General features: G+C 55.5%; 1 protein-coding gene across 3 annotated transcripts; it reads right to left on the minus strand.

Moving 5' to 3' along the window:
• Positions 1-823: 823 nt before the first annotated feature.
• RRP1 (ribosomal RNA processing 1) lies at positions 824-17,445 on the minus strand. Of its 3 annotated transcripts, none has more exons than XM_032276747.1 (13): positions 17,211-17,445; positions 15,333-15,415; positions 14,422-14,479; positions 13,671-13,756; positions 13,051-13,112; positions 7,870-7,999; positions 7,726-7,790; positions 7,373-7,515; positions 5,652-5,731; positions 4,333-4,430; positions 4,065-4,084; positions 2,616-2,744; positions 824-1,478 (listed from the first exon to the last, which is right to left on the minus strand). In XM_032276747.1, the coding sequence occupies exons 1-13, from the start codon at positions 17,341-17,343 to the stop codon at positions 1,222-1,224; spliced, it is 1,344 nt and encodes a 447-aa protein (XP_032132638.1). In that variant the 5' UTR covers positions 17,344-17,445; the 3' UTR covers positions 824-1,221. The 3 variants fall into 3 exon arrangements, with proteins under 3 accessions (XP_032132638.1, XP_032132637.1, XP_032132636.1); XM_032276746.1 differs by having other exon boundaries at positions 2,625-2,744; positions 7,322-7,515; XM_032276745.1 differs by having other exon boundaries at positions 7,322-7,515.
• Between the last annotated feature and the right edge of the window lie 6,054 nt (positions 17,446-23,499).

Below are 23,499 nucleotides of genomic sequence, written 5' to 3' on the forward strand. Positions count from 1 at the left end.
GGCCTCCCAAAGTGCTGGGATTACAGGCGTGAGCCACCGCGCCCGGCCACGCTTGTCTTTTTAAGTCACTTTGGGGAAAGAACCCTAACTTCTAGAACACGGACCCTGGCCTTCCTTCTCCTTGGCTCCTAACTGGCCCTAAGCCTGCCCCAGCTGCCTGGCTCAGTGGGACTGAAGGTGTCAACAGCTGCCACCTCCACGGAGGTGGGGGGACACTCGAACGCAACAGGGCTTTGGGGAACTGGGTGCAGTCTGGGGTCTACGCAATGCCAGCCAAGGCCTCGGGGTTCTCCCTGGTCCTAAGCCCACTCTGAGCCCCGCCTGTCACTGGACCCTGCACAGCCTGGCTGGCTGGGCAACCATGGAACAGAAGATGCCGGCAAAACCCAACACAGCAGCCCCTTGTCCCATCTGCGGGCTGCAGGTGGAAAACCCTGAGCTACTGTCAGGGGCCCGCCACCTCCCTCACAGGCTCCTGCAGGCTACGGCCGCCTCAGACCCTCAGGGAGAGGGGCAGGGCAGACACTGAGCATGACGGGACCCGGCTGAGGGGAGGAGCGCAGCCTTTGGATCCGCGGGTACCCAGGAGGGTGGGTGAGCACTCGCCTCCAAGCCGTAGGATGAGGCGCTCGCAGGAGCCAGCCCTTCCCACCACACGCGCTCACCCCAGCAATGCCAGCCTCACTGGAGCAGAATTCCCTACACAACTCCAACCCCCAGATGGCGAGGGTGCAAAAGGGTCCTGTCCAGACAGCCCTGTGAACACTTGGGCGCTCTGTGAAAGGAGAAATGTGTTACAAGATTTTTCCACAAACACGAATATAAAAGACCACACTGCTCAGATACCGGCACCTGCCACCTCCCACACGTCCGTAGGGCATACCAGGAGTGACATTTCCAGGGCAAGCTCTGCGCAGCATTTTATTTCTGGAACCCCCATGGCGGGGGCGGCCAGTCCTGCTGCAGGAGGAGTTTTCAGTCTTCAGAGTTGATCTTCTGACCCAAGGTCATCACAGCCACAGGCAGAGGCTCGGGAGAGGAGCGGTTCCTGGGACGCCGGCTCCTAATGTCGGTCCCACCTCTCCAGTGCCGCCCTTGTCTCCACCTGGCACAGGAGCTCTGGAGCCGTGGTCCCGAGACCACGGAACAGCCCAGTCAGCCTCGTCCCTCGGTGCAAGCACGGCCTGGCCTCCCTCCCTGCCTGCCCTGGGCCCGGCCACGTCACTCCCTGCGTTTCTTCTTCTTCTCCGGCTCCTGGACACTGGGCACTTTTGCTCGGGCTCGGGCACGAGGCACCCTCCTCCTCTGGCGAGCCCCTCTCTGGCCGCGGCCCCTGGGCTGCTCTCGAAGCAGGGCCTGCTCAGCTGTGCCTGGCTGCTCAGCAGCCTCTGCCCGCACCTCAGGGTCGGCCCCCACGTGCCTCCTCCTGCTCCTCTTCCTCTCCATGCCCGGGCTCGAGGGCTCCTTCTCACCTTTCCCTGACAAAACAGCAAGGTCCCATGAGCCAGAGAATGCCACCATGTGCTCCTTTCCCTCAGTCCAACTCGGGCTGAGAATGCCAGCACCGCTGAGCTGGGACGACAACACGGCCACCCACAACAGCCGGCCAGGCACGTCCCGTGTCCAGTGTGGGCACCAAGCTCCATCAACACGGCCCAGGACCCTAGCAATGGCCGACCTCGGAAGGACCAGTGTGAGGAAAGGGTCACAAGACCCAGGAGCAAAGGTACGGAGGAGCAGGCAGGACTGGGCTCAGCGCAGAAGAGGAGGCAGAAGGAGAAGATGCCAGGTAGTGCCAAGCCCTGAATGCCAAGGCCAACAGTGTTAACACAACTTGCTGCACACAGAAAGCCATGCAGATAGTGTCTGGTGCGGGTGCAGGAACCAGCCGAGGGCTGGCTGCAGAGAGCAGGCCACCGCCCCATGGGAAATGAGTGGACGGAGGAACAGGAAGGGGTGAATCCCCACGCCCTGGGCCCGGTTGAGCATGGACGGAGTAACAGGAAGGGGTGGATCCCCAGGCCTTGGGGCAGTGTTAGCATGGAGAGAGTAACAAGGAAAGCCACCATCTCCCTCCTGTGCGCCCCATTCTGGCCACGGGCCCTACACCCTGCCCGACACTGGGCACAGCCCCTCCACTGCAGACAGGCAGCTCTGGGCCTTGGGTGGTCTGCAGCAGGTGCAAGGCTGCCCCTGGTGAGGGTGTCACATGCCACTCATACTCATGTGGCCAGAGGTCCGAAGGGAAGACAACCCCTGAAATCAGGGACCAAAGTGGAGAGGCTCAGGAATCTTTGGAGGGTGCAGGGGAGGAGCAGACGGGGCTCAGATCTAAATAAGCCTGGGAGGGAGGGCAGCACACACAGCTGGTGGGAGCTGCAGACGAGGAAGGTGGGGTGGGCGGATGCCAAGGACAGGGCATTTCTGGGACACATGTACAGCAGGCACCCAGGACGGGGACTGGGCACTCATGCTTCAGGGGGAGACCCTGCCCAACAAGTGAAGACGACGCCCTTGTGGCCAACACGCCCCAGGCCTACCCTTCCCACCCCCGGGCCAACCCTTTCCACCGCCCGGCCTACCCTTCCCACCGCCCGGCCTACCCTTCCCACCGCCCGGCCTACCCTTCCGGCGCTGCAGCTGCAGCTTGAGTAGACGCTTCTGCTGCTTTGTCTTCTTTTGCCGCCTCCCTTCGAGCAGACGCCTGCAAGCCTTCTCTGGGATCTCGTCCTCAGGGAAAATGCCTGAGAACCACGGCAGAAGTCAGGGGGCTCTGGGGGCCGCGGGCCTTTGGTCTGAGGCTAAATGCTTCCAGCAGGCCCCAGCCACCACCACCCACCGCCAGCGTGTGTGAGAAGGTGCCCTGCTCTAACAGCTGGGGGCAGCATCGGGACCACCACCACAGCTGCACTGAACCCGCTCAGACCCAAGCCCGTGAGGAAACGCCAGTTCCTGGAGCACTGATGACACAGTTTCCATGAACCTAAATGCCTGGGGCCAGAACTGCTCTGAATATCAAACGGTTTTGGACTTGGGAATTTCTGCATCATAGTCACCAGTTCAAGATCCCTAATCTGAAAATCCCAAATCCACAATGTTCCAATGAGCATTTCCCTCCAGCACGCAGCACTTGGTTGCAGATTCTGCCGCATTTTGGATTTGGGGTCTGGAGAGTGACGCCCGACCCATGCGCCAGTCTATAGCCTAGAAATGCCCCTGCTGGGGCACGAGGGGACTTTCCGCATCACAACCGCCAGGTGCACACAATCCTCACACGCCTCACTGACGCAAGCTGTCCTAAAACCCCAGACGACCAGCCTGGCAGCACAGCCAACCGTCTCTACAGAACACTGGCGTGCACCTGCGGGCCCAGCTACTGGAGGTGGAGGTGGATCGCTTGAGCCCAGGAGATCGCTGCCGTGAGCTGCAATCACACACTGCGCTCCAACCTGGGCAATGGAGCGAGACACTGTCTCAAAAAGGAAACCAACCCTGGACGACAGCTCATGACGTGCTCACTGGTGGATGCAGGGGCCGTGACGACAGATTGAGGAGCTTAACACAAGGCCGGGAAGTGCGGAGGCTGGAGCCCGGGACGTGCCAGCATCCACCATGAAATCCCTGCAGCTGTGCCGCAGGTCTGACCTGTTTCATTAGGAAATGCTGGGGAAACGCTTACTCTCTAACCATTAGGGCCCTAGGAAACTGTCCTTCCCATATATAACCTGTGCCAGTTCCCTCTGCCACATACTGCCAAGGACAGACATTTGCTGCACAACAGACCGCTGGCGGCACCGTGGTCAGTGCTTGGGAGCCCTTGCGGCCAGCACCCCGTCTCTCAGGCTCTGGGGGACTCCAGCGGATGCTCAAGTCTGAGAACCCCTCAGCAAAAACGACAGAAGCGAGAGCTGTGGGGCCCTGAGCCCTGCCTCCGTCCCTCAGAAACCCCACCAGGCCTCTCTGCAAAGGCTGCACATGCTGTGACCCCTGGAACCAGTCCACTCCCATGAGGACGGAGCTCCACTTCCAAGGTGGTGCCACTGTCAGCACCCGCATGTCCTCACCTCCTGCCAGGTCCTGTAGCCTGAAAGAGTAAGACAGACACCCGCTCACTATGGCTACGGCTTCCACAGGAGGAGGAAAAGGCTGCTGCCAGAGGGCGTGCAGGGTCCTAGCCAGGGGAACCCCAGGGCGGTGGAGGGCCTCGGGGTCTTCGAGGGGGCCACTCCAGGGACTGCGGAAAGGCCCAGAGCAAGGCGAAGGCACCGGGATCTGAAGGGAGAGGGCCACTCCCAGGGCAGCAGGGCGGACACAGCGCCCTCGGCCACTCACTTCCGGATGACTTTGTAGAGGCGCTTCCTGTTCTGAGAAGGGGTGCTCTGGCGGCTGGCCATTTCAAACAGTCTGTTAGCAACTGCCTCGTAGTCGAACTGTTTCAGAAGAGACATCGGAGGCAAGGTCAGTCACCCTCTTTGTGCTCCGAGAACGTGGAACCCGAGACCCAGACAGCACTTGGTCCCATGTGCAGGTTCTCCACTCGGCTCACAAGACCACAGCCTGCCCTCACTGAGGGTCCTGCAGCCCCCGACCTCACAGCACAGCAGGCACCTTACAAGCTGCAAGACACACTGCTAGGCATGCGCTGCGGGACACACACACACACGCTACGGGACATACACTGTAGACACACACTACTAGGCACGCGCTGCGGGACACACACACACACACACACACACGCTACGGGACATACATTGTACACACACACTGCTGGGCACACGCTGCGGGACACACACACACACACGCTACGGGACATACACTGTAGACACACACTGCTAGGCACGCGCTGCGGGACACACACACACACACATGCTACGGGACATGTACTGTAGACCCACACTGCTGGGCACGCGCTGCGGGACACACACACACGCTACCGGACTTACACTGTAGACACACACTGCTGGGCACGCGCTGCGGGACACACACACACGCTACGGGACATACACTGTAGACACACTGCTGGGCATGCACACTGCAGGGCACACACACTGCAGATGCACTATGGGGGGGTGCACTGTGTGGGCTGGGAGTCCACGCCCGCCAGGAGCCTGCAGCAGCTTTACAAGACTAGAAGCCACACACAAACAAGGACGAAGAAAACAAGTTAATCTGACCAATATTAACCCAAGATATCCAGACTGTATTAAGCCCACAGACAATCACATTTAAAACTTATGACATTTATGTTTCCAATATGCCTGGAGTCAGACCCCACTGGCTGAGTGGACTCCTCACGGGACCCACAGCTGGCCACTTGGCCTGCGCCATCTCAATCCAGCCAAGCACCCCAACGAGGGGGCCGCAGGAAATCTGGGGAGCTGCCTGTGTGTGAGGTGAGGCCAGCCCTGGACAGTGTGGGCCTGCCTCGGAGCTCGCCCACCCAGGGCCCAGCCCCCTCTCAACGACCCCACTTTCCTGCAGGTGGGCAGGGTCGGGGCACCCATCCCTCCTTCAAAGCTAACCCCTGTGCAGGTGACTCTCCAAGCCAGCGGCTGCCATCCTCCCTCCTAACAGCCCCTCCTTTTCCAGAGCCGGCAGCTGCACAGAAAGGCAAAAGGTTGAGGGTGAATCTGTGAGCTCAGGGCACCCACCTGGAGGACGGGGCCGCCACTGTCCCTGTCATCACCTGCTTGCTCCTCACCAGCCTCAAGTTCAGCCTTGCAGAGGGAGCCTGGAACAAAAGGGACACTGTGAACTCCAAGACCCGCACCCAACATGTACCGCCCTCAACACCCGGGAACGGAGAGCCCACTCCATGTGCCCTGTCAGAGTGCGGGCACAGGCAGGAAAGCCCGAAGCTCGAGGGACAGTGATCTCTCATCTCATATGGATCGGATGAGAGGTGCCACCTCAGGCCTGGAAAGGAAAAAAGACATCCCGGGGCAGAGGTGCTTATACGGCCCTGAGTGGCTGTCTACAAGCTGGCACCTCAGGCAACGAAGGCTGTGGGCACCAAGGTTTCGGTCGGGTGCTCGAGCTGCCCCGGGGAACTTGGGGCTTTAACGGCACTGTCTGCAGAAGAAAGGTTTCCGGGCAACAGGCAGCTGTGGGGGCAGCATGTGATAAGGGTCTGCTCTGGAGGTGGCAGCAGGCACTGGCAGACCTGCCCGGCGCCTCCTTGGCTACTGAGAGAAGGGCAAGGCACGGACCAGGGAGACGTGCACAGAGTGGCTGGGCCAAGTGCTGGGAGCGGTGGGAAGGGGGTCTTCTGATTAGGAAGCCAAGGGGCACAGCAGCCACAGCACTGACTCAGGGGTAGACCAGAGTCCTGAGCATTGTCAAAGACACGCCCTCCACAGCACCAGGATGCCACACTTAGGGCTCAGACCACCCAGGAGGCTCGAACAGGGAAGCAGCATCAAACCAGAAACGGGCCAGGCGGGACCCCACAGCTGCCTCCAGTGCCCTCTGGCAGGCAGGGAGGAGCAGGTCCACCCACCCGTCCCACAGCAGTCAGGTGCCCCAAGGTCTCAGGCCTGAACTCAGCCACAGTCAGTATGCACAGAGCTCACTGTCCTGTGGGGAGACAGGCCAGGAACGAGGAACATGAGCAGGTGATTCACATCCCGTGCCACAGGGTGACACTATGGGGAAGACTGCGTGGGAGGCTGGGGGAGGGAGGGAGAGGCCAGGAGGCTGGGGGAAGTTGGGGGAGGGAGGGAAAGGCCAGGAGGCTGGGGGAGGGAGGGAAAGGCCGGGAGGCTGGGGGAGGCCAGGGGGCTGGGGGAGGCTGGGGGAGGGAGGGAGTGGCCGGGGGCTGGGGGGGGCGGGGGGGGGGGGGGGGGGGGGGGGGCCGGGAGGCTGGGGGAGCCTGTGAGAGGAATGGAGAGGCCAGGAGGCTGGGGGAGGACTGACTGCGTGGAGGCTGTGGGAGGCCGGGAGGCTAGTGGAGGACCGCATGGGAAGCTAGGGGAGGCCCGGAGAGTGAAGGGGACAGACGGCGGGAGGAACAGGAGACTCGGCACCAAGGCAGAAGCAGGCCCAAGGGCCTGACCGAGCCAGAGGCCTGCTGGGTTAGACCGAGGAACCCAGGGGTCCGGAGAGGGCATGGAGCACACCAGAGGCTGGGGGCTGACAGGGAAAACGACCCGTGTGCTTGCAGGTCACAGAGGTCGCTCTGGCTTCCACGCTGAGGATGGACTTTGCGGAGGGCAGAGGCAAGGGGACCGGGCAGGAGGTGGCTGGAGCAACCCAGCAGGAGACCACACTGGCTCAGCCCAGACCAGGCGCCCAGGAGGAGCCAGGCGTGCTGTGCCCCCACCTGCGGGTGGCCTCTTGGCACTCTTCTGGGGCAGCGTGTCTCCGCGTTCACCGCCCTCCGAGGACTCATCGCTGTCTGACGCTGCCTGGTCATCTTGCATGTCCAGTTCATTCAGGAGGTCTTCGATGGCCAGTGGGGCCTGTTCCACAATCGTTTCAAAGATGCCTCGAGTGATGTTGTTCAAAACCAGGGAGCTGAGGGCAGAGCAGAGGCCGGCACAGGCCCGGCGTGCTGGATTCCCACGCGGAAGCAGCCGACGCCCCAGCGGGCTCTCCCCACCCGCACGGCCAGCGGCCGCTCCGCGACCCGGATTCTTCCCTGGAGGGAGCGGTACCCCCGAGACGGCAGCCCCACAGAAGAACTCAGTGAAGGAGGCAGGCCCAACCAGGCTGCCCAGCACTTACTCCTTGGTCCGGGCGGCGATTCTGCAGAAGGGGTCGATGAACTTGAGGTTCTGGTCTGCTGTGAGCTGCAGGGAAAGCCGGCGGGAGCTCAGCTCGTCCTCCACAAACACCCAGCTCCGCCACCCTGTCAGAGCCCAGCCTCACCTCCTCGGCGCCCACTTTGGCCAGCTCCTCCAGGAAGATCTCGATGAAGTGGCTCTTCACCCCGTGGGGGGCCTGGCTGCTGGGGTGCAGGATCTCAGTGGTCAGCAGCTCCAGCAGCTGCTCGATCTGTCTGAGGAAAGAAAAAGCAAATATGACAGGCAGCCTCGCCGAGCCCCAAGCCAGTGTGTCCTCAGTCTCCGCAGTTATTCGCTGCAGTGGGAACGGAAGTGCGGGCAGGCTCCACTGTCTGCAAACATGCCAGTCTTCAGGTCCACACAGGTGGGGTCAGTGATCCTGGGTCTATTCCAGCGCACGGGCTTGCAATCAGGGAGTTACGTGAACATCACCAGCACCAGAACACACGGCCTGAGTTTGCATCTCAACTACAAAATGCGGCACGTGTCAACACTCAGACAGGCCTTCCCTCTGTCCTCAAGATGGCTAGCAGTGGGAAAGGCTTGGCTGAGACACGACACTGCTACCACCTGCCTGGTGTTCCCCTCTGCTGTCCCCACTGGGAACAGCTGGGGAAGACGGGTCAGGACAGCACAGGTAGAGAAAGGTGGAGGCCCAGAAAGGGGCTGAGGATCAAGAGGCGCCTGCTGGCTTCTGAGCCCCGCCGCACGGAGCATTCCATCCGTGACGTCCACCAGAGCTCTCCCTGGCACGGATCCGAAGACCAGACAGCCCAGGGAACAGGCTTTACCATCTAGATGCCTCTGGACCTCCTGGAGTGCTCAATAATGCAGATACCAAACTTGGATTTGTTAACTGTGTGACCCCCAGGAAGCTCCACAGCGAGGCCTGAGGATCACCCGTGACGCTCTCGAAGGCTCAGGAAAAAGGAAGCAGAGGCAAGAACAGCTGCCAAGGCCAAGAGGAAGACACACAGACGTAAGGGCCCAACTTCCCAGGCCAGGACGATGCCATGGGCACTCGTGACAGCCCGGTTACGGCTGCAGGAGATCTGAGACGGCAGGAAGCGTGGACACCACTGCCAGCACCGGGACCCTGGGCACGGGGCAAGGCACCAAGGTCCCCCAAATGATTCCTGTACTGAGTTCTCAGCAACAGTGAGGAAAGTACTCTTGGAATAAGAAGCCAAAAAAAGTTAACCGAAGTAAAGTCATCCCTTTAACAGTTAATTCCGTTAAGTCACGAGCCCCCTATGGGGTCACCCACACACTAAGTCCTAGAATGAGTAAGAGGCTCAGGGCCTCACAGTCCTGCCAGGGAATTCAAGCGTGGAAATCCCCACAAACTGAAGGCACCCCTGCCCTAAATGCACAATCACCCACAGCCACTCCAACCTACAGAAAGTCAGGCAACCACAGGCCAACTCCTGCTGATTCTTTTTTTTTTTTTTTTAAAGAAACAATCTCGACTAGGGCAGTGGCTCACACCTGTAATCCCAGCACTTTGGGAGGCTTAGGCAGGCGGATCACAAGGCCAAGAGATTGAGACCATCATGGCCAACATGGTGAAACCCTGTCTCTACTAAATTAAATACAAAAATTAGCAGGACGCCATGGCAGGTGTCTACTCCAGCAGGTAATCCCAGCTACTCGGGAGGCTGAGGCAGAAGAATTGCTTGAATCTGGGAGGCGCAGGTTGTAGTGAGCAGATCGCACCGCCACACTTCATTCTGGTGACAGAGCAAGACTCCGTCTCAAAAAAAAAACAAAACCCAAAAAGACAGAATCTCACTCTTATCACCTAGGCTAGCGCAGTGGGTCGGTCATGGATGACTGCAGCCTCAAATTCTTAGGTTCAAGGGATCCCCTTGCCCCACCATAACCAGCCTGCTCATTCTTTTTTTCTTTTTTCGTATTTTTAGTAGAGACAGTGTTTCACCGTGTTAGCCAGGATCATCTCAATCTCCTGACCTAATGATCTGCCCGCCTCAGCCTCCCAGAGTGCTAGGATTCCAGGTATGAACCACCACACCCGGCCTTGCTAATTTTTTTATGTTTTTTTTTAATCAGCTATCATGGTTGAGTGCAGTGGCATCATCTTAGCTAGGTTGCAGCCTCCACCTCCCAGGTTCAAGTGATCCTCCCACTTCGGCCTCCCAAGCAGCTGGGACTCCAGGTGCACACCACCAGACCCAGCTACTCGTGACAAGGAATTAAAGGTGTGAGTCACCACGCCTGGCCCTGATACTTTTTTATAAGGGAAGAGGCAAAGAAGGCTGGGGCAGCCAGGTGCGGTGGCTCATGCCTATAATCCCAGCACTCTGGGAGGCCGAAGCAGGCGGATCACCTGAGGTCTGGAGTTTGAGAACAGCCTGACCAACATGGAGAAACCCATCTCTACTAAAAATACAAAATTAGCTGGGCACGGTGGCACATGCCTGTAATCCCAGCTACTGAGGAGGCTGAGGCAGGAGAATTGCTTGAACCTGGGAGGCAGAGGTTGCGGTGAGCTGAGATCATACTATTGTACTCCAGCCTGGGCAACAAGAGCAAAACTCCATGTCAAAAAAAAAAAAAAAAAAAAAAAAGGCTGGAGCAACGATGTGTGAACTTCACAACCCCAAAGACAGCAATGTCTTACACTAACTTAGGCCATAAGCTATGATCTCTGGTCTAACATCTATGTGACATTTGGGTTCTACTTTTCATCTTTAGATACTCAAAATCAACTCCTTGAACATATAAATTACAAATCAATTCCAAATATATTTTTCTAAACCCTTCTCCACCCCCGCCTCCAAAAAGAAAGACCACGCAGCAGAACTCGGACAGATGTCTTTGATGGACTGCAGTGAAAGGAAAGAGTTTGCACCTTTACTTTTGTAAATACACGTGCCCACAAAAGATGGCCGTGGCAGGGTCAGATGGAACATTTTCATTAACATTGGAGTTTACATTACTGTTTTTTTTTGAGACAGGGTCTGGCTCTGTTGCCCAGGCTGGAGTGCAGTGGCATGTTCTCAGCTCACTGCAGCCTTCAGCTTCCAGGTTCAAGGGATGCACGTGCCTCAGCCTCCCTAGTAGCTGGGATTACAGGCGCCCCCCCCCGTCCAACACACCCAGCTAATTTTTGTGTATTTAGTAGAGACGGGGTCTCACTGTGTTGGCCAGGCTGGTCTTGGACTCGTGCTCCACCCACCTCGGCCTCCCAGCGTGCTGGGATTACAGGCGTGAGCCGCTGCGCCCACCCTGGAGCCTGTACTCACTTTCTAGTGTTTGGCCAGGAGCAGTGGCTCACATCTGTCATCACCCTTTGGGAGGCTGAGGCAGGAGGGTCGCTTGAGCCCAGGAGTTGGCCCCATCTCCATAAAAAAACAAAATAAATTATAAATAAAATAATGTTTCCTAAAGTTTTGAGACTTTTTTTTCTTTTTTTGAGACAGAGTCTCACTCTATAGCCAGGCTGGAGTGCTACAGCACTATCTCGGCTCACTGTAACCTCCACCTCCCAGGTACAGGTGATTCTCCTGCCTCAGTCTCCTGAGTAGCTGGGACTACAGGTGCGCGCCACCACGCCCAGCTAATTTTTGTATTTTTCACAGAGACGGCGTTTCAGCCACCACGCCTGGCCAAGTTTTGAGGTTTTATGGAGACAGAGTCTCACTCTATTGCCCAGGCTGGAGCGCAGTGCCACGATCTTAGCTCACCACAAGCTCTGCCTCCTGGGTTCAAGCCATCCTCCTGCCTCAGCCTCCCTAGTACCTGGGACTACAGGTGCACAACACCATGCCCAGCTAATTTTTGTATTTTTAGTAGAAACAGGGTTTCACTATGTTGGCCAGGCTGGTCTCAAACTCCTAACCTTGTGATCCACCTATCTCAGACTCCCAAAGTACTGGGATTACAGACATGAGCCACCACGCCCAGCCTAGGTTTTGAGTTTTTTTTTTTTTTTTTTTTTGAGACGGAGTTTCGCTCTTGTTACCCAGGCTGGAGTGCAATGGCGCGATCTCGGCTCACCGCAACCTCCGCCTCCTGGGTTCAGGCAATTCTCCTGCCTCAGCCTCCTGAGCAGCTGGGACTACAGGCACGCGCCACCATGCTCAGCTAATTTTTTGTATTTTTTAGTAGAGACGGGGTTTCACCATGTTGACCAGGATGGTCTCGATCTCATGACCTCGTGATCCACCCGCCTCGGCCTCCCAAAGTGCTGGGATTACAGGCTTGATCCACCGCGCCCGGCCTGGTTTTGAGTTTTTTATACTGAGTATGCATCACTCATTTTTTAAAAAATTACAAAGAAATCTAAAATTTTTAAATTAATTTTTAAAACTTTAAAATGTTAAACACTTAGAAACTCATTTTGTATTATAAAACTCAGCCTGCCCCTGAAGGTTTAGAAAATGCTGCCCTTAAGTTGGATGAAGAGGCTCAGCGTGCCAGGCTGGCAGCAGGGGTCAGATCCCTACCTACACCCCTCGGTCTCTGGAGCAGGGACTGGCAGCAGGCAGAGGCAGAAGCAGCAACACTGCCAGGACGGGAGTCTGCCCCCGCCCGGCTTGGCACCCGAAGGTGCCCACGGTTAGACAGAACACACAGGACCCCGACCACCCCACCTCAGGCACTGCTGCTGAAAGTGAAAAGCCTGGACAATTTACATAGTTTTAGAATTAGGAGCAATTAACACTGCTTACAACTTGGGAGGACTAGAAGACAGACTGCTTGAGCCCAAGAGCTTGAGACCAGCCTGGCCAACAGGACAGAATTCGTCTCTACCAAAAAAGACACAAAAACTATGTGGGACTGTGGTGCACATCGGCAGTCCCAGCCACTTAGGAGGCTGAGGCAGGAGGATCACTTGAGCCCAGGAGGTCAAGGCTACAGTGAGCCGAGATCACGCCACTGCACTCCAGCCCAGGCAAGTGAGACCTACTTCAAAAACACAAAAAGCACTGCTAACAGAGCTGAGCACGCTGTGTTTTTCTAAGAAGCTCCTCGGCTGGACACCCTTTCATGACAGGACTCCCTTCTGACTCCCAGTGAGAACTGACCTTCTAGCCTGGGGATAAACGGCACCATTTCCACAAACACTGGAGTGCAGTGCTACTAATCTTTATTTTAAAAAATGTCTTCACTCTAAGCACCACTGGGGCATGCTTTAATGGAAAGGCTGACATCTTCTTATGACAAAGAATCAAAAGACAAACAAGACAAGCTGCGTCCCCAAGAACAGCGTCCCCCGAGAGCAGGCCCGCCATGCACCCACCTTTCTTCCCAGCCACGCATCTTCAGAGCCTTCAAGGACTCGTTCAGGACCATCCGCATGAGCTTTGACACAGGAGGTTCGTGTTAGCAGAAGCCCAGCCTGACTGCACCAGACCACCCTTCCCCATGTACCAGGAGCCGCTGGAGGATGAGGCCATGGCCGTGGTCACCTCTGCCACACCCAAGCACACCGCTGGCCCCCAGAGCTGCTGACAGACGAACGCCAAGCCTCAACCCCTGAATAAAGCTCCAGGTCTGCCCCACAATGCCACTGCCCCTCCATGGGGCTCAACACCCATTGCAGCTGTCCCCGCTTTAGGCTGCTGATCAGCATGCCCATACGCCCACAGAGGGGTCTGAACCACAGTCAATAGTAGCAGAGGGCACCCAGACCCCCAGGACCCCCGATGACAGGGCACAGCCCAGCACCACGACACTGCTCTTGCAGGCATGGGAGGCCACCCCCCGCGCCCGGTCTCTGCCCCCAGGTGCCCCCACCCCCGGTGCCCGGTCTCTGCCCCCAGCTGCCCCTACTCCTGGCGCCCTGTCTCTGCCCCCAGCTGCCCCCATCCCCGGTGCCTGGTCTCTGCCCCCTCCCCCACACCCTGGCGGCTGCCTCACCATGTAGAACTTGTCCAGGCGCAGCCTGTCAATGCCCGTCCACTCGCGGTTCATGGTCTGCCAGAAGGTCTGCAGGAACAGGTGCTCTGGAGGAGGAAGAAGCCAGAAGAGAACCACTGAGGAGCGCAAAGCCACTCTGGGAAGTGAGACGAGAACATGCAGGAACCCCTTCTTTACATGTGCACCCACGGACACCGGCATCTCACACAAGCACCCACAGACACCAGCATCCCACACCTGCTAAGCCCGCAGACGCCAGCGTCCCACACCTGCTAAGCCCGCAGACGCCAGCGTCCCACAACTGCTAAGCCCGCAGACGCCAGCGTCCCACACCTGCTAAGCCCGCAGACGCCAGCGTCACACACACGCTAAGCCCGCAGGCGCCAGCGTCACACACACGCTAAGCCCGCAGGCACCAGCGTCACACACACGCTAAGCCCGCAGACACCAGCGTCCCACACCTGCTAAGCCCGCAGACACCAGCGTCATACGCACGCTAAGCCCGCAGGCACCAGCGTCACACGCACGCTAAGCCCGCAGACACCAGTGTCCCACACCTGCTAAGCCCGCAGACACCAGTGTCCCACACCTGCTAAGCCCGCAGGCACCAGCTGGTGCTCTCTTGCTCTAAGGTGTTCCTTGCTTTGGATTTGAGAACGCAAACCTACTGGTCTGGTGGCTCTGAGGTGTCTGTGATGCTCTGAGGTTCTGACATCTACAAATGTAGCCAACCACGGCAGAGCATACTCACGTGCCTCCGTGGTCTGAAAAGCATGAATGAGCTGGGAAATGGTCCTTCCTAATTCTTCCTGTGCAGGGAACAACAAAAACCCCCTCAGCCCTGAAGCTCACAATAACAAACACACAGCCACTCACTCACCCACTCACCTACTCACTCACTCATCAGAGTCGGCTTCCAGGGGATCTCAGCTCAGTGGACTGGAGGTTTCACCCCTGCTGCAAAAGACCCCCTCTACAGCCGGGGTCAACAGCCTCTCACACGACCACGGCAGGCACTGCCCTCCTAACGGGGGCTGTGCCCTAAGCAACAGAGAGTCAAGGCCAAAAAGGGATGTGGGAGAGCAGAGGGGAGCCTTGGGACTCGCAGCCCCTAACCATGAGGAGGAGGAGAGCTGCGAGACCCCAGAGGTCCCTTGCCCTCTGCCTGCATCACCCAGGGCACTTACTAACAGACATTTCACAGCCCCCCTTGATCATCCAATGGGCACGGAATATGGCCCAGGAATCTGAACTTAACTAAGTACCCTCACCACCCAGGTGATTCTGAAGACCACAAAATTCACAATTTGAGAAACAATGTTTGGAAAAGGCTAGTGGGAGAAGTGCTCGTCTCAGGAGACTTGATTCAGCCCATCGGCTTCCACTATTTCAGAACTTGTTTGCAACCCGGGACAAACACAAAACCCAGTTTTCACCCACGGAGCCAGTGCTGCTACAGTGCACAACACAGTCAATCATGTCCTCAGCAAGTGTACGACTTACTCTAACCAAAGGCCCACACCCACCAGCCATGCAGAACCGAGCATGGAGGCTATACGACCTCCCCCAGGGTCTTCGGCCATATTAAAACTGGGTGGAGGAGATGCCAGTCCACCCTCCCCCGCTGCTTCTGCACCCTCCTCTGCTGCTCACCCCACTCACCTGGAGGAGCGGCTTGTCCTGCATCCACATGCAATAGAACAGCCCTTTCCACACTTTCAGCAGCTCGTCATGAGTAAAACCATCTGCATCAAAACAGCAACATTTGAGCGCCAGAAAGGAAGTCACAGAAATGTGACTGTCTGAATGAGACCAAAGTCCCACTTACAGTAAAGGCAGTTGGGGGCAGAATCTGACCCTCCCTTCAAACAATCCTTCTAACCCAAAACCCGATGCGACTGTGGCTGCGCAGCTCCTCCAGGTAACTGTCACTTGATGCGCTCAGTGAAACTGACTGAGAATCTACAAGGTATCAGGCAAGGTACATTTTGGAAATTCAAAATTGCGAACCTCAACCATTTCCTAAGCTGGACAGTGGCCACATAGGTTAATCTGTTGGTGATAATTCACCCAGCATTACACTGAGGGTTTCTGCACTTTTTTGTAACATATCTCAAATATTAAAAGAAGAAAATTAACTCAGGCATTCTGACTAGCAAGGAAAACAGATATAAACTTACTCAGACCAGGTGCGGTGGCTCATGTCTGTAATCCCAGCATTTTGGAATTGAGTGCTGAGGCAGGATCACAGGAGTTCAAGACCAGCTTGGACAACATAGGAAGACCCCAATTTGTACAAAAAATACAAAACTCAGCTAGTCGTGGTGGCACGGCACCTGCAGTCCCAGCCACTGGGGAGGCTGAGATGGGAGGCTCACATGAGCCTGGGAGGTAGAGGTTGCACTGAGCTGTGACCCTGCACGACAGAGTGAGGTCTTACTCAGAAAAATAATGTTTTAAAAATGTGAAACAGCCGGGCGCAGTGGCTCAAGCCTGTAATCCCAGCACTTTGGGAGGCCGAGGCGGGTGGATCACGAGGTCAAGAGATCAAGACCATCCTGGTCAACATGGTGAAACCCCGTCTCTACTAAAAATACAAAAACATTAGCTGGGCATGGTGGTGCGTGCCTGTAGTCCCAGCTGCTCAGGAGGCTGAGGCAGGAGAATTGCCTGAACCCAGGAGGCGGAGGTTGCGGTGAGCCAAGATCGCGCCATTGCACTCCAGCCTGGGTAACAAGAGCGAAAACTCCATCTCAAAAAAAAAAAAAAAAAAAGTGGTGAAACATTACTCAGTTGACATTCATGGGAGTCCTGTATGTCTGGCAGCCTGCTCCTGGAGCAGGGATTCTCAGGCTGAGTGTGGGCAGCAGAAGCACTTGAACAGCTTCCTAAAGCAGACTGCAGGTCCTGGTTTCGCAGGGCTGCGACCCTAGAACTTGCATCTCTTTCTTCTATTTTTTAATGGAAATGGGGTCTTGCTATGTTGCCAGGTTGGACTGCTGGGCTCTTCTGATCCTCCCATCTAAGCATCCCGAGTAGCTGGGATTTCAGGCTTGGGCCACGGCGCCCAGCACAGAATGTGCATTTCTAACAAATGTCCAGGGGATGCTACCGCTGATGGGGGGCCACGCTCGGTGAACCACGAGTACCACGAACACAAACTGCACACAGTGAGAAATGCTTCCATGAGGGAAAAATGCTGGGTGCCCAAACAGCAAGGCAGCAGGAGTACCCGGTGTACTGGAGGGAGAGACGTCTGAGCTAGGAGAGGAGTTAGGGGGCTGGGGAGGAGCGTCCTCGCAGAGGGACCAGAAGTCACCGCACTATGAGGGAAAGCGGCCGCGGGGGCCGGGGACCAGGGGCAGGGCGAGGGCCGAGAGCCGGTAGCAGCGGGAACAGGCCCGTGGGCCCCGCCTAGCCGGCCCGGCCACGTGGGTGTTCCACAAAGCTCGGAGGGCCCCTGGCCCCGGCCGCCGCCGCTGGCACCCGCAACAGCCCCAGCAGGTCCGCGAGACGCCCGCCGCCCACACCCATGCCAACCTGCGGCCCGTTGAGTCCTGGCGACAATGTATTTGCGGAGCTTCCTCACCGCCCGGTCTCGGGTCACCTGCTCGTTCCCCGCCAGGCGCTGAGCCAGCTGGATCTCAGGCGGGAGCTGCACGCGCGAAACCATGACGCCGGTGGCGACAGGCCCTGTCTCTCAGCCGCCGGTCCCAGCACACTGAACACACGCCGCCGGCGCCCGCCTCCTCCTGGCCCGGCGCGCGGCGTGACGTCACACGTCCGCGACACTGTCTAGGCGCACGCCACCGCCGCGCAGTGGCCGAGCTGCGCGACTGCAGCCCCCAGAGGCCGAAGGCGGCAGGGAGGGCGCTCGCTCCCTGCCTGTGCGCATGCGCGGAACCGTCGCAGGGGCTGCGGTTGATCGGGGTTAGGAGGCAATGCTCTCTTGTTTTTTAATCTCATTTTATTTATAAGCCCACTTGTATTTTTTTCCTGAGACAGGGTCTCGCTCTGTGGCCCAGACTGGAGTGCAGTGGTGCGATCTCGGTCACTGCAGCCTCGGCCTCCCGGGCTCAAGGGATCCTCCAGCGGGAGCCTCCAGAGGAGCTGGGACCGCAGGCGCCACCGCGCTCGGCTCTAACTTTGCTTTTAAAATCGTGGTGGCTGGATTTGGCCTAGGACCATAGTTTGCCATCCTCTGATGTAGAAAATGTTCTTTATTGTTAGAAATAATTGCGGAACTCTTTGGTAAAGGTGACGTGTCATGATGTCTGGAAGCTCGTTCTGCAGCAAAGTGAATTCCACGCACGTGTGTCTGCGGTAATCCACTGCGGTAAACTGTTAACAGCTGTGGAGTCTAGACGCAGGAATACAGGTGTCCAGTGACCCATCTTCTGACTTTTTCTACGTTTGGAATTTTTCATGAAGAATTGGAAGGCGGGGCACTGTGGCTGACGCCTGTAATCCCAGCACTTGGGGAGGCCGAGATGGGTGGATCACCTGAGATCAGGAGTTGGAGACCAGCCTGGCCAACATGGTGAAACCCGTCTCTACTAAAAATACAAAAATTAGAGGGTCAGGCGCAGTGACGGGCACCTGTAATCCCAGCACTTTGGGAGGCCGAATCATACCATTGCACTTCAGCCTGGTGGCAGACTTTGAGACTCTGTCTCAAAAAAAAAAAATTTTTTTTTTTTTAAAGTTGGGAAACATTTTAGCAACTGGTTTCAAAATTTTAATTTTTTTTTTTTTTTTTTTTTTTTTTTTTTTTTTCCTTTTTTTGAAACGGAGTTTCGCTCTTGTCACCCAGGCTGGAGTACAGTGGTGTGATCTAGGCTCACTGCAACCTCCGCCTCCCAGGTTTAAATGATTCTCTGGCCTCAGCCTCCAGAGTAGCTGGGATTACAGGTATGCACCATCATGCCCAACTAAATTTTGTGTTTTTAGTAGAGACCAGGTTTCACCATGTTGGCCAGGCTGGTCTCAAACTCCTGACCTCAGGTAATCTGCCCTCGTTGGCTCCCCCAAGTGCTAGGATTACAAACATGAGCCACCCACCTGGCCTAGAATCAGAATTAGTTCTTTTGGTAATGAAGTAACCTGGCCTGGAGCTTACAGACTCAGTTTAGTGGTGACGCCAGGTGATAACATATGCATGTGTTTTAGAGTACATATTTTAGAGTTTGCTTCATGCTGTGAAAAATCGAACACATGAAAAGGAAGACGACCAAGCATAAAGAAAAGAGTAATTTCGGTACACATGTCATGAACTTCTGACACAAAATCTCACCAAAATAAGTAAATGCATCAGCATATGTTTTCAAAATACGACCGGCCTGCAGGCACAGTGGCTCACACCTGTAATCCCAACTCTTTGGAAGGCCATGGTGGGCAGATCACTTGAGTCCAGGAATTGGAGACTGGCAAGACCCTGTCTCTAAAAAAAATACAAAAAATTAGCCAGGCAAGGTGGCGTCTGTAGTCCCAGATACTTGGGAGGCTGAGATGGGAGGATCACCTAAGCCTGGGAGGCTGCGTGAGTCGAAATCACACCACTGCAATCCAACCTGGGCGACATAGCAAAACCTTGCCTCAAAAATAATACTACTAATTGATTGATACTCTACAAGTGTCAAGAATGTGAAAGACAGAGACAGAGCAACTGTCTGAGACTACAGTTGACAACATGGAATATGGGGGGACAGCAGTGAAAGAGGGGCCACCTCTATGGATGAGTTCATGCTATTGTGTCTGTACTGTGCGTGTGCAACATGTTAACATTTGGGGGCAGGGGGTGGGGACTCGCCTGTAATCCCAGCACTTTCGGAGGCTGAGGCAGGTGGTTCACCTGAGGTCAGGAGTTCGAGACCAGCCTGGCCAATATGACGAAACCCCATTTCTACTAAAAATACAAAAATTACCCAGGTGTGGTGGTGGGTGCCTGTGATCCCAGCTACTTGGGAGGCTGAGGCAAGAGAAATGCTTGAACCCAGAAAGCAGAGGCTGCAGTGGGCCGAGATCACGCCATTGCACTGCATCCTGGGCAACAAGAGCAAAACTCCGTCTCAAAATAAATTAAAAAAAAAAAAAAAAAGTAACATTTGGGGAAACTGGAGGGAAAGTTTACGGGAACTCTGTGTTACTTTTGCAACCTAAAATTATTTCAGTATAAAAACCTTTAAAAACTGTAAAAGTAAAAACAGTGGGCCAGGCATGGTGGCCAACACCTGTAATCCCAGCACTTTGGGAGGCTGAGGCAGGTGGATAAGTACGCCTTTTAGAAACTGACTTATTAAAGTTACCTGAGGTCAGGAGCTCAAGACCAGCCTAGCCAATATGGTGAAACCCCGTCTCTACTAAAATACAAAAATTAGCTGGACGTGACAGTGGGCACCTGTCATCCCAGCTACTTGGGAGGCTGAGGCAGGAGAATTGCTTGAACCTAGAAGGTGGAGGTTGCAGTGAGCCGAGATGGCACCATTGCAATCCAGCCTGGGTGACAAGAGGGGAACTCCATCTCTCAAAAAAAAAAAAAAAAAAGCGAAAAGAATCGGATGGGGCCAGGCACAGTGGCTCACACCTGCAATCCCAACACTTTGGGAGGCTTGGGGGGCAGATCACTTGAGGTCGGGAGTTTGAGAACAGCCTGGCCAACATGGTGAAACCTGTCTCTATTAAAAATACAAAAATTAGCCAGGCGTGGGACGGGCACCTGTAATCGCAGTTACTCAGGATGCTGAGGCAGGAGAATTGCTTGGACCTGGGAGGCAGAGGTTGCAGTGAGCCGAGATGGGACCACTGCACTCCAGCCTGGGCAACACAGCGAGACTCTCTCCCTCCCCCGACTGAAGAAAAGAGTCTGATGCGAATTTGGGGAATGCATATGTTTCCCAGTCACACACATTGCCCACTTTTTTTTTTTTTTTTGCCATCTACAATTCTATTACCAAGAACTCCACATTGCCCGCTCTCACATCAGCTCCTAACAGCAGTGTTTCTGTCGGTTGTATCTGCCCTGCACTCAGCGCCTGGAGCGTGCGACGGGAGAAACAGCTGTGAATCTCTCCCTGGGCCCAGGTTAGCAACAGAAGCTGCACAGTGATGCCGCATGATAAAGACAGACTGACATCTCTCCACTCCACGCGGCATCATGTTGATCTTCGTCCTGTCCTAGGTTGTCCCACTGTGTTTTGTTGTCTAGAATGTAGAAAATTCCATGTTTCTGGGTCCTGTGTGTTCTCAGCCTTGGTCTTTTTTTTTTTTTTTTGAGATGGAGTCTCGCTCTGTCACCCAGACTGGAGTGCAGTGGCGAAATCTCTGCTCACTGCAACCTCCACCTCCCAGATTCAAGCGATTCTCCTGCCTCAGCTTCTTAAGTAGCTAGGTTAACAGGTGCGTGTCACCACGCCCGACTAATTTTTTGTATTTTTAGTAGAGACAGGGTTTCACCATGTTAACCACGATGGTCTTGATCTCCTGACCTTGTGATCTGTCCGTCTTGGCCTCCCAAAGTGCTGGGATTACAGGTGTGAGCCACCACGCCTGGCCCAGCCTTGCTGTTTCAACTCTAGGCTCAACTTAATGGGAACAGATAGGTTCAAGGGTGTGTGTGATGTCATTAAAGCCAAATTTTGTTTCTGTGCTGGAAAATATATATTGGCCTGGACAACATGGCAAAACCCTGTCTCTACAAAAAAATACAAAAAGTAGCGGAGTGTGGTGGTGCCTGCCTGTAGTTCCAGCTACTGGGTGGGAGTGGGTGTGGGTGGAGGCAGGAGGATTGCTTTAGGTCAGGAGCTGCAGGCTGCAGTGAGCTGAGATCACGCCACTGCACTCCAGCCTAGGCAACAGAGCAAGACCCTGTCTCCCAAAATAAAAATATATATACTATGCGATGTACAGGGAAGACGTCCCTTTCCTGTGGGTCCTAACCACTAACTGGGTGGCTTAAAATGACAGTAGTTTATTCTCTCACAGCTCTGGAGGCCAGAAGGCTGAGACCAAGGTGTCCGCAGGGACATGTTCCTCTGAAGGCTCCAGGGGAGGGTCCTTCCTGCTGCCTCGAGCTCCTGGCAGCTCCCAGTGCTCCCCCACCCCCTCCTCGCCCCCCACATCTCCCCAGGCTCTGCCTCCATCTTCTCACGGCCTCTCCCCGTGTGTGTCTTCACAAGCGTTCTTCCCATCTCCGTGGCCTCTCCTTTTCTTCTTATTCTTTTTTATTTATTTATTTATTTATTTTTGTTAAGACAGAGTCTCCACAGGGTGCAGTGGCTCACACCTGTAATCCCAGCCCTTTGAGAGGCGGAGGTGGGCGGATCACGAGGTCAAGAGATCAAGACCATCCTGGCCAACATGATGACACCCCATCTTTACTAAAAATACAAAAATTAGCTGGGCGTGGTGGCACGTGCCTGTAGTCCCAGCTACTCGGGAGGCTGAGGTGGAAGGATCACTTGAACACGGGAGGTGGAGGTTTCAGTGAGCCAAGACTGTGCCACTGCACTCCAGCCTGGCAACAGAGCAAGACTCCGTGTCAGGAAAAAAAAAAAAAAAAAAAAAAAAAAAAAAAAGAGGCCGGGCACGGTGGCTCACGCCTGTAATCCCAGCACTTTGGGAGGCCGAGGCGGGTGGATCACGAGGTCAAGAGATCGAGACCATCCTGGTCAACATGGTGAAACCCCGTCTCTACTAAAAATACAAAAAAAATTCAGCTGGGCATGGTGGCGCGTGCCTGTAATCCCAGCTACTCAGGAAGCTGAGGCAGAGAATTGCCTGAACCCGGCGGGCGGAGGTTGTGGTGAGCCGAGATCGCGCCATTGCACTCCAGCCTGGGTAACAAGAGTGAAACTCCATCTCAAAAAATAAAAAATAAAAAATAAAATAAATAAAAATAAATAAATAAATAAATAAAAGAGAGAGAGTCTCGCCCTGTCACCAGGGTTCAAGCGGTTTCGGCCCTCTTCTTATGAGGACGCCAGTCAGTGGCCTTAGGCCCGCTTTAATCCAGTGTGACCTCATGTTAACTAACCACGCCTGGAAAGACCTGTTTTCCAAATTAAAGCCACATTCTGAGGTTGCAGCAGACATGACTTTCTAGGGGACAGGCACGAATGGGAAGCGGCCCCGCACGCACACAGTGGGTATGTCACGCATACAGTTCGTACGTCATGCACACAGCGGGCATGTGGCGTGCACAGCGGGCATGTGGTGCACACAGTGGGTATGTCACACACACAGCGGGTACGTCACACACACAGCGGGCATGTCACACACACAGCAGGCATGTGGCGCACACAGTGGGTACGTCACACACACAGTGGGTACGTCACACACACAGTGGGTATGTCACACAGTGGGTACGTCATGCACACAGCGGGCATGTGGCGCACACAGTGGGTACGTCACACACACAGTGGGTATGTCACACAGTGGGTACGTCACACACACAGCGGGTATGTCACACACACAGTGGGCATGTGGCACACAGTGGGTACGTCTCAGCCCGATGCTGAGAACAGGGTGGGAGGGACTCAGTGGCACTAGGAGGGTGAGGTTGTGCGTCGGGAGCACCGCTCCACAGCAGGCTCAGGATGCCAGGCTTCAGGCGGAAAGGACGTGGAGGTGGTCTCTAAAAATAGGGAAGACTAAGCTTGGAAATAGAATAAAGCGACTTAAAAAAAGGCTCTTCTCCTGGCATGACCTGTTGAAGGCAGAAACACAAACACTGTCTAGTGTAACTCCCCCACCTTTTTTTTTGAGACAGAGTCTCACCCTGTCGCCCAGGCTGGAGTACAGTGGCGCAATCTCAGCTCACTGCAACCTCCCC

Source organism: Sapajus apella, unplaced genomic scaffold (assembly GCF_009761245.1).
Source record: "Sapajus apella isolate SASKATOON/1434 unplaced genomic scaffold, GSC_monkey_1.0 scaffold8, whole genome shotgun sequence".
Classification (NCBI taxonomy): domain Eukaryota; kingdom Metazoa; phylum Chordata; class Mammalia; order Primates; family Cebidae; genus Sapajus; species Sapajus apella.

Bases quoted from the DNA above. Each gene is read 5' to 3' on its own strand.
- RRP1 (XM_032276745.1), bottom strand. From the start codon at position 17,343: ATGGTTTCGCGCGTGCAGCTCCCGCCTGAGATCCAGCTGGCTCAGCGC. The intron at 13,757-14,421 runs GTGAGTATGCTC...TTCCTCCTCCAG, and splicing joins TTTTCAGACCACGGAGGCAC to AGCACCTGTTCCTGCAGACC. The intron at 13,113-13,670 runs GTGAGGCAGCCG...CCTGTGTCAAAG, and splicing joins GCCTGGACAAGTTCTACATG to CTCATGCGGATGGTCCTGAA.